Here is an 8,767-nt window from a genome sequence, read left to right as displayed (position 1 = left end):
ACCTTTAGTAATATCCCGTACTCAAGATTTCTTTTCAATTAAAGAAATCATGTATTTATTATTATTATTATTTCTAATCTTATTAAAATATATTTTAACATCTAAAATTCAATATGTAATTAAAGAGAAAAAAAAAAAAAAGCAAACTGTGGTGCCGGTCGTATGTGATTTTTCCTCCCAAAAGAAAAATCGTACGTACAAAATTTGAAAAACCGTGTGCGGAGAAGTTCACTGGTTTTGCAGGAACTCAGTTGCAAGCCATATGGTCATGTCGCTCTTATTTTCGGTTTCAGTGCTACTAAAATCCTCACCAATTATAACTCTCCACGTGTCCTTCCTCCTCTCTCCTCTTTCATTTTTTATATTTTTATACTCTTAAATAAATAATCTTACTAATTATCATATTAGTATTTTGTTTAAAAAAAAAAAATTAATTTTTAATTTGAAATATTTTTAAAAGTTTAATGACATTTTTAAAATAAATAAATAACTATTTTCATGATAACAGTTAGAGAAAAGTTTCCACACATTTATAAATGGTGATTTGTTCTCCTCCCCAACCAATGTGGGACATCACAATGGACATCACAATCCACTCCCCTTCGGGCCCAGCGAGACGCTGGAGCTCTTTCCTTCCTCCAATTCATGTGGGACCATCCCCAAATTCACCCTCCCTTTGGGCTCAGCGTCCTTACTGGCACACCGCCTTGTGTCTACCTCTCCCGTGATTTGTTCTCCTCCCCAACCAATGTGGGACATCACAATGGACATCACAATCCACTCCCCTTCGGGCCCAGCGAGACGCTGGAGCTCTTTCCTTCCTCCAATTCATGTGGGACCATCCCCAAATTCACCCTCCCTTTGGGCTCAGCGTCCTTACTGGCACACCGCCTTGTGTCTACCTCTCTTGGGAACAGTGAGAAGGATGACACATTGTCGCACATTGTCCGGTGTCTGGCTCTGATATCATTTGTAACGGCCTAGATCCACTGCTAGCTGATATTGTCCTTTTTGGACTTTTTCTTTCGGGCTTTCTCTCAAGGCTTTTAAAACGTGTCTATCAAGGGAAGGTTTCCACACTCTTATAAATGGTGATTTGTTTCCTCCGCAACCAATGTGCGACATCACCGTTTTCATCCAAAATTAATAGAATATATATATTTTTGTAAGGTTTAAAGTATTTTTAATTTTATTTGAAAGTTTTGAAGGTTATATTTTTTATATTAATTTAGTATAGATTAAATTATAAAATATACTTAAAATTTATATACATTTCTTTAAAAAAAAAGCTACAATATTTATCTTTTACCTTTTATATAAAAAAATATTCTTACGGTACAAAAAATGTTGGTACAAAAAATGTTGGATGAAAGTTGACGTATTTGAGTATCGTTCTTTTTTTTATCTAATTCAATCAGAGCCGTTAGATAACCGAGAAAATAAAATCAACACCGTTAATTTTCAAATTTAAAAAAAAAAAAAAAAAAAAAAAAAAAAACCAATATGAATGTGGGGGAAAAGGATGGAAGATTGAATCCCAACAAAGAAGAAAAGCTACTTTTGTATTAAGATTGAGTATGAAATCAGGTTTGTTGGAGATTTAACCATGCTTTGCTTCTAATCATTACTAAACCATTATTAATCCTTTCCTAATTCACTAGTCTTTCTTTGTCTTCTTTCTTTCCCTTTTCCGCTTTTTGTGTATCATTATGTTCTTTCGACGATCATAACGTTTTTGTAGATGATATCGATGTATATTTCTAATGGGTATTGGTAAAATCGTCTCTACGAGAATCATATTCGATTTGGGACAAGCAACGGCTAGATAAGACACAAGATAGTCTTAGGAGGGGAGAGCTCAAACCGTGAAGATATGAGCTCTGTTCTTTCCCAGTATGATTAATGACTACACACAAGACTATCCTCCAAAGATGATGACTTCGATGCACGCTACTACTAACATGGCTGATCAAATCTAGTACGGTTCATCTATAGGAGAACCCACATTGGTTGGAGAAGAGAACGATATATTTCGTATAAATGTGTGGAAATGTAACAGCCCAAGCCCATAGTAGATATTGTCCGCTTTGGCCCATTATGTATTGTCATTAGCCTTACTGTTTCCTAAAGAGAAGTTTTCACACTCTTATAAGAAATGTTTCGTTTCCCTCTCAAACCAATGTGAGATTTCATAATCCACCTCCTGGGGGCTAGTGTCCTCGCTGACACACTGCCCCGTGTCTGGCTTTAATAAAACATTCTTTATAGCCTCACAGTTTTAAAACGCGTCTGCAAGAGAGAAGTTTTCACACTCTTATAAGAAATGTTTTGTTATCCTCTCAAACCAATGTGAAATCTCACAATCCACTTTCCTGGGCCCAGTGTCCTCGTTGGCACACCACCCCGTGTCTGGCTTTGATAAAACATTCCTTATAGCTTCACAGTTTTAAAACGCTGTCTGCGAGAGAGAAGTTTTCACACTCTTATAAGGAATGTTTCGTTCCTCTTTCAAACCAATGTGAGATCTCACAATCTATCTCCCCGAGGCTCAGTGTCCTCGTTTGGCACATCGCCCCATGTCTAGCTTTGATAAAACATTCTTTATAGCCTCATAGTTTTAAAACGCATCTGCGAGAGAGAAGTTTTCACACTCTTATAAGGAATGTTTCGTTCCTCTCTCAAACCAATGTGAGATCTCACAATCCACCTTCTTAGGGCCCAGTGTCCTCGCTGGCACACCGCCCCATGTCTGGCTTGGATAAAACATTTCTTATAGCCTCACAGTTTTAAAACGCGTCTGCGAGAGAGAAGTTTGGAATGTTTCGTTCCCCTCTCAAACCAATGTGAAATCTCACAATCCACCTCTTTAGGCTCAATGTCCTCGCTGGCACACCGCACCGTGTCTAGCTTTGATAAAACATTCCTTATAAAGGTGTGAAAACCGCCCCGTGTCTGGCTCTGACAATTCAAATATTACGTGGACTTTTTTTTTTTTTTTTTTTTTTTCATATGAAAATTAAAATGGTTGAAAAGCATATAAGAACAAAAAAAATAATTGTTTTATTGTTGGTTAATGTTTCCTTAAAATAGTATAAAATAATACCTTCATAAATTTTCTTTTTCCTTGTAAGAACACCATTATTGAAATTTAATTATCCAACTCGTACGTGAAGTCAATTCATATTTACTTTTATTTTGACTCATAGGTTTATTGTTGGACAAATTTTATACGCTAGCCATAGTTTTAAATACTTTTTTTTTTTTAATTCCTAAATTTTTAAAAATATATAAATATATATATTAATCGGGACAGGATGAGAAATATAATCCCCTCTCCGACCCCATTTATGTAACGGAAAAAATATATTCTCCACTCCCTTCCCATTCTCCGTCTAAATGGAGAATTTCCTCCCCGTTCAAAGAGGGTTCCCGCATAGTGCCGAGTGTCACAATCGCACTTTTAATGGCAGCGGACTTGCGATTGTGCGACACTCACTTTCCAACGACAAGTGAGCTAAGCCAATTTGTTCTTGCGTCGCCTACGGCCAAGCGACGTATGCTCGAGTCTCTAGCCTCGGTTTTAAGAGAAGGTTTTAGAAAACGAGGGCAGAGAGAGATTTTTGAAAGAGACGTTATATAAGCAAGCAAGAGAGAAATAACAACGGCTTACAGTATATAACCTTGGGTAGGGAGAGGTTGACAACTAGTCGTATCTCCCCCTATGGTACATTCTGAGGCATTTCATGTCTGACAGGCCTAGACATGATATTTCTGAAACGTCATACTTCATAGAAGTACAAAAAGTAAAACACTAGAATATGAAAAGACATAAAGGGTTGGGCTTGTCATGGGCATGCGGCCATGGGCAACACGCATTGGACGAGCATGACCATGACACCGAGCTCGCAGGTAAAATAAACATATATGATTTAAATACGATTTCAGTTCATTCATGTATCAGACTGCCTATCTTTATAATTATTTTTAGAAATATTATGAAAATTAAAAAAGAAAGTTACAATTAAAAAAATTAGCCCAAGAATAACATTGGGATAGTGATAAAAATCATTGGGGAATTCAAAATCCGTAATTTTCCCGGAAAAAAAAATTAAATTTTCTACTCCACTTTCTCGGTAACCAAACAACAATAAAATTTATTTATTTATTTATTTTTAATTACAAAATTCTAATTTAGATCTAAATGAAAATTATCATTACTCAACCAACATTGTCTAAGAATATTCCGACTTCAATGGCCCATTTAATTTCTTTTAATAAAAAAAAATAATTTTCTTATTTCAACTTTTCTCATTTAATAACATTTCTTTTTTTATTAAATTCATTTAAAATTTTAAAATTTAAAATTTCCTCATTATAATAAGAATTTTATTTATACAAAATTTAAAATTCACTAAATTAATATTTTCGATTAAATTTAATTTAATTTAATTAATTTTTAATTTCTGGTGGTGACGACTGGCGAACTGGTACCTGCAATTTATTTATTTATTTATTTTTTAAATTTTATAAATTGTTTTTGGAGGACAGAAAATGCCATACAAGTTATTCTCTTGATTCGAGGAGCTCTGTTTGAGAGACCATTTTCATGGAGGTTCATTTCCGAGTTGAAAAGGGAGAGATCAGATTCAGATCGTAACCTATCGTTGCAAGTTTCTTCTGGATTCATGTTTATGTCTGACTCTGATCTTCTCTACAACTGTTCAGTTTCTTACTCATTACCATGTGCTCTTCTTTTCTTCTAGGTTTTTGAAGTTCGACTTCTTCTTCTTCTTCTTCTTCCTTCTTGCATTCCTGTTCCAGGTCTTTCTCTTTCTTTTTCTCTTTGAATTTGTTGTCTAGTTTGATTGCTGAACTTCTTTTGAATGTGGAGTTGCTTGCTGTTGTAATTGGAAGGTTGTTTGTTACTTGTTTATGGAGATGATCGTTGATGTTGTTTGTTACTTGTTTGTGAAGATGATAGCTGATGTTTGTTTGTTTTTGTGGTTGTAATGTGCATCGTTTTTTTTTTTCAGCTTCGAATTTTCCTTGGTTGCCAGTTTTCTTTCGCTAGATCTGTGGTTCGGTCCGCCGTTTTGATCGCGATTTTGTGGTTTTGGACTTGTTTTCTGGCTTTGAATCTGGATTTCCCGCCGCCTTTTGCTTGAACTTGATGAAAAGAAGCGTTTCTTTTTCTTCTTTTTTTGGTTTCCTTCTTGTTCTTGATGGTTCAGGGTTGAGTTTTGGGGCAAATGTCTCTTGATTTCAACTTTGGAAAGGGCTTCTGTTGTGTCTGAAGACTTGTTTGTTTGCTTTTTGGTGAATTCTAACGGAAGTTTCTTTTTCAATTCATGCTGAGCTTCAGCTTACAAGGAATTTGTTTCCAGAGATATTTTTCTATGCCACAAGGATTTTCGATGGAAGTTTTTGTACAGAATGCCATTGGCGCGTGAAATTATTCCCATTCCTTCTTTTCCTCTTTCTTGTCAACTCTTTCCTTTTCTTTCTTCTTTCACCTTTTTCCACTTCGTTCCTGATAGCTTTCCCTGATGATTCAAATCGTACTGTAATTTGTTTTTTCATTTTTCATAGCTAAGGTTTCAAAGTTATCTGGGGATTCTCTTATCTCATTTTGATTACAGTGTTTGCAATTTAAATCTTCCATTAGTTGATGCCAGGTTTATAATTATGATCTAAAGAGTTCTATATGAATTCCTTGAATCCTGCATGCTGAATGGTCTTTTCTTAATTTATGACTGCAGATACACCATAGAGTCTGCTGATGAGAAGTTTCAGATGTATCATGAAAGATAGGAAAGATTTTTAGAGAAAAACCATGTTCTGAAATTATCCAGCCACCTTGATTCAACGTATTTGTGTTCCTGATCGTGAAGCATCTCACCATGCTTAAGCAAATTCTGAGCAAACTTCCTCGGAAGTTGCAGAAGTCGGAATCGACCGATGCTGCAACAAATGATTCTGGCAACAACACTTCTCGTCTGGGACATGTATTCCAGTGTACAAATGTAGGGAGTGCCTTCTCAAGTAAATTAAATGTAGTCAAACGTGTTTCTTCAGCAGTTTTCCCTGCAAGTATTGCAGCAGGAGCAGAAGCAGTAGATCCCCACTTGTCATTCAAAGACGTTCAAAATCCACAAAAGCAGAACCTGTTTATCAGTAAATTGAACTACTGCTGTGAGGTTTTCGATTTGAACGATATGGAGAAGCAAGATCTTAAGCGTCAGATGTTGATAGATGTCGTCGATTTCGTTACCTCTGGATCTGCAAAGTTCACTGAGACAGCTATTTCAGCAGTGTGTAAGTTGTGTGTTGCTAATCTTTTTCGTGTTTTCCCTCCGAAATCTCGCTCAACTTCGACCGGTGGAGAAACTGAGGATGATGAACCAATATTTGATCCGGCTTGGTCGCTTTTACAAAATGTATATGATCTACTACTTCATTTTGTCAGCAGCAACTCATTAGATGCAAAGGTGGCCAAAAAATATCTTGATCATGCTTTCATTCTGAGATTGCTCGACCTCTTTGATTCTGATGATCCTAGAGAAAGAGATTGCTTGAAAACAATCCTTCATCGTGTCTATGGGAAATTCATGATACACAGGCCTTTCATTAGGAAAGGTATTAGCAATGTCATGTACTGTTTCGTTTTCGAGACCGAGCGACATAATGGAATTGCAGAACTCTTGGAGATTTTTGGTAGTGTGATTACCGGGTTCGCGTTGCCATTGAAGGAGGAACACAAGACATTTTTATGGAGGGTATTAATTCCTCTTCACAGACCAAAATCAGTCGGAATTTATCATCAACAATTAACATATTGTATTGTACAGTTTATAGATAAGGATCCCAAGTTGGCCAGTACAGTTATAAAGGGACTTTTAAGATATTGGCCTTTAACAAATAGCCAGAAAGAGCTGATGTTCTTAAGTGAAATAGAAGAGATTCTGGAAATGATCACCATGGTTGAGTTCCAGAAGATCATGGTTCGTCTCTTTCGGCGACTCGGATATTGCCTGAATAGCTCTCATTACCAGGTATATTTACCGATTTGTTTCCAAGGCTCTGTTTTATATTGCTGTTTCACTAGATTTTGCTTGCTGTTGTGTTGGGTTAATGTGAGATCCCACGTCCGTTGGAGAGGAAAACGAAGCATTCCTTATGAGGGTGTGGAAACCTCTCCCTATTAGACGCGTTTTAAAACCTTGAGGGGAAGCCCGGAAGGGAAAACCCAAAGAGGACAATATTTACTAGCAGTGGGCTAGGGCTGTTACAAATGATATAAGAGCCAGTCACCGGGTGGTGTGCCAACAAGGACGTTGGCCCCCAAGGGGTGGATTGTAAGATCCCACATTGATTGAAGAGGAAAAACGAAGCATTTCTTATAAGGGCGTGGAAACCTCTCACTAGCAAACGCGTTTTAAAACCTTGAAGGGAAGCCCAAAAAGGAAAATCCAAAGAGTACAATGTCTACTAGTAGGCTTGAGCTGTTACAAATGATATCAAAGCCCGTTATCGGGTGGTATGCCAGCAAGGACATTAGCCCCCAAGGGGTGGATTGTAAGATCCCACATTGGTTGAAGAGGAAAACGAAACATTTCTTATAAGGGCGTGGAAACCTCTCCCTAGCAGACGCGTTTTAAAACCTTGAGGGGAAGCTCGGAAGGGAAAGCTCAAAGAGGACAATATCGGCTAGTAGTGGGCCTGGGCTTGGGCTGAGCTTCAAATGGCTTAATTCCTTGATAAATATGAAGAATTAGGAGTATTTCCAAATTCGAGCATCCTAGATCTAGTCTATGGTGATTCGACGTGACCGTGCATCTTTTCGAGCGTTTAGTTTAGTTCTGATAGGTACATTTGTTTATTTTTCCAATTCTTTTAGGTGGCAGAGAAAGCTCACTTGCTTTGGAACAACGAACACATCATCAATCTTATTGCACAAAACCGTCAAACAATCATTCCCATCATCATCCCAGCACTTGAACGGAATACACAAAAGCACTGGAACAATGCTATACTCAATCTAACTTCAAATGTGAAGAAGTTAGTCCATGACATGGATGAAGAACTTGTGCTTGCTTGCCAGCTTGACTTGAAGGAGGAACAGTCGAGGTCGATTGCAGCAGCCGAGAAAAGGAAATTGGCATGGGAGCAGCTCGAGAATGTTGCGACTCCACAACTCGTATCTACTACCGTTTCGTTTCTGGTAGAACCAGCAACATGTGCAGTTACTGGCTAATCACTTGATCTCAACAAAACCACAGTAGTTCTACTTGCAGTACCCAGGATCGAGTTATTCGATTCAACCAAGTTATCGATTACCCGAGATGCTGCGATAAACAAGCTATGGATGATCTGATGATCAGATCGTGCTGAAACTGTCTGTACAGGTGTGCTGGGTAAGCAGCCTCTTTGGTTGCCACACAAAAAAATCTGTATCCTTAATCAAACAGTGTGTTTCTTCACTGTTCTTCATATCTCATTAATGATGGGGATTTTGTGGTTTTGAGTTCCACTTGAAGCATTTTGAAGGCTTCAGCTTTGAGCTTCTTTTTTCTTCTGAAAATTATTCAATGTCTTATCTTCTCTTCTTAGCTACAATTCCGAGGTCGAATCCCCAAGCAATGGGGACGGAGACAAGGAAGACTCTTGTGAGATTCCACATCGACTGGTGAGGAGAACGAAACATTCTTTATATGAGTGTGAAACCTCTCCCCTAGCAGATGTACTTTTAATATCTGCTAGCGGTGGA

General features: G+C 37.5%; 1 protein-coding gene across 4 annotated transcripts; it reads left to right on the top strand.

Annotated features, from left to right (window-relative positions):
• Positions 1–4,540: 4,540 nt before the first annotated feature.
• Positions 4,541–8,539, top strand: LOC111798834 (serine/threonine protein phosphatase 2A 57 kDa regulatory subunit B' kappa isoform-like). Of its 4 annotated transcripts, none has more exons than XM_087125659.1 (4): positions 4,541–4,666; positions 4,764–4,821; positions 5,760–7,052; positions 7,898–8,539. In XM_087125659.1, the coding sequence occupies exons 3-4, from the start codon at positions 5,901–5,903 to the stop codon at positions 8,252–8,254; spliced, it is 1,509 nt and encodes a 502-aa protein (XP_086981785.1). In that variant the 5' UTR covers positions 4,541–4,666; positions 4,764–4,821; positions 5,760–5,900; the 3' UTR covers positions 8,255–8,539. The 4 variants fall into 4 exon arrangements, with proteins under 4 accessions (XP_086981785.1, XP_023537944.2, XP_023537943.2 ...); XM_023682176.2 differs by having other exon boundaries at positions 4,547–4,653; XM_023682175.2 differs by lacking the exon at positions 4,764–4,821 and having other exon boundaries at positions 4,549–4,693.
• Positions 8,540–8,767: the final 228 nt, after the last annotated feature.

The sequence above is a fragment of the Cucurbita pepo genome, chromosome 7 (assembly GCF_057944985.1).
Source record: "Cucurbita pepo subsp. pepo isolate OVF chromosome 7, ASM5794498v1, whole genome shotgun sequence".
Lineage (NCBI taxonomy): Eukaryota > Viridiplantae > Streptophyta > Magnoliopsida > Cucurbitales > Cucurbitaceae > Cucurbita > Cucurbita pepo.
The sequence above is the reverse complement of the archived record's forward strand: the minus strand, read 5'-3'. Positions and strand labels throughout refer to the sequence as shown.

Excerpts from the sequence above, each read along its gene's own strand:
- LOC111798834 (XM_087125659.1), top strand. The coding sequence starts at position 5,901 with ATGCTTAAGCAAATTCTGAGCAAACTTCCTCGGAAGTTGCAGAAGTCG. Across the intron at positions 7,053-7,897 it reads TGAATAGCTCTCATTACCAG|GTGGCAGAGAAAGCTCACTT; the intron begins GTATATTTACCG and ends CAATTCTTTTAG.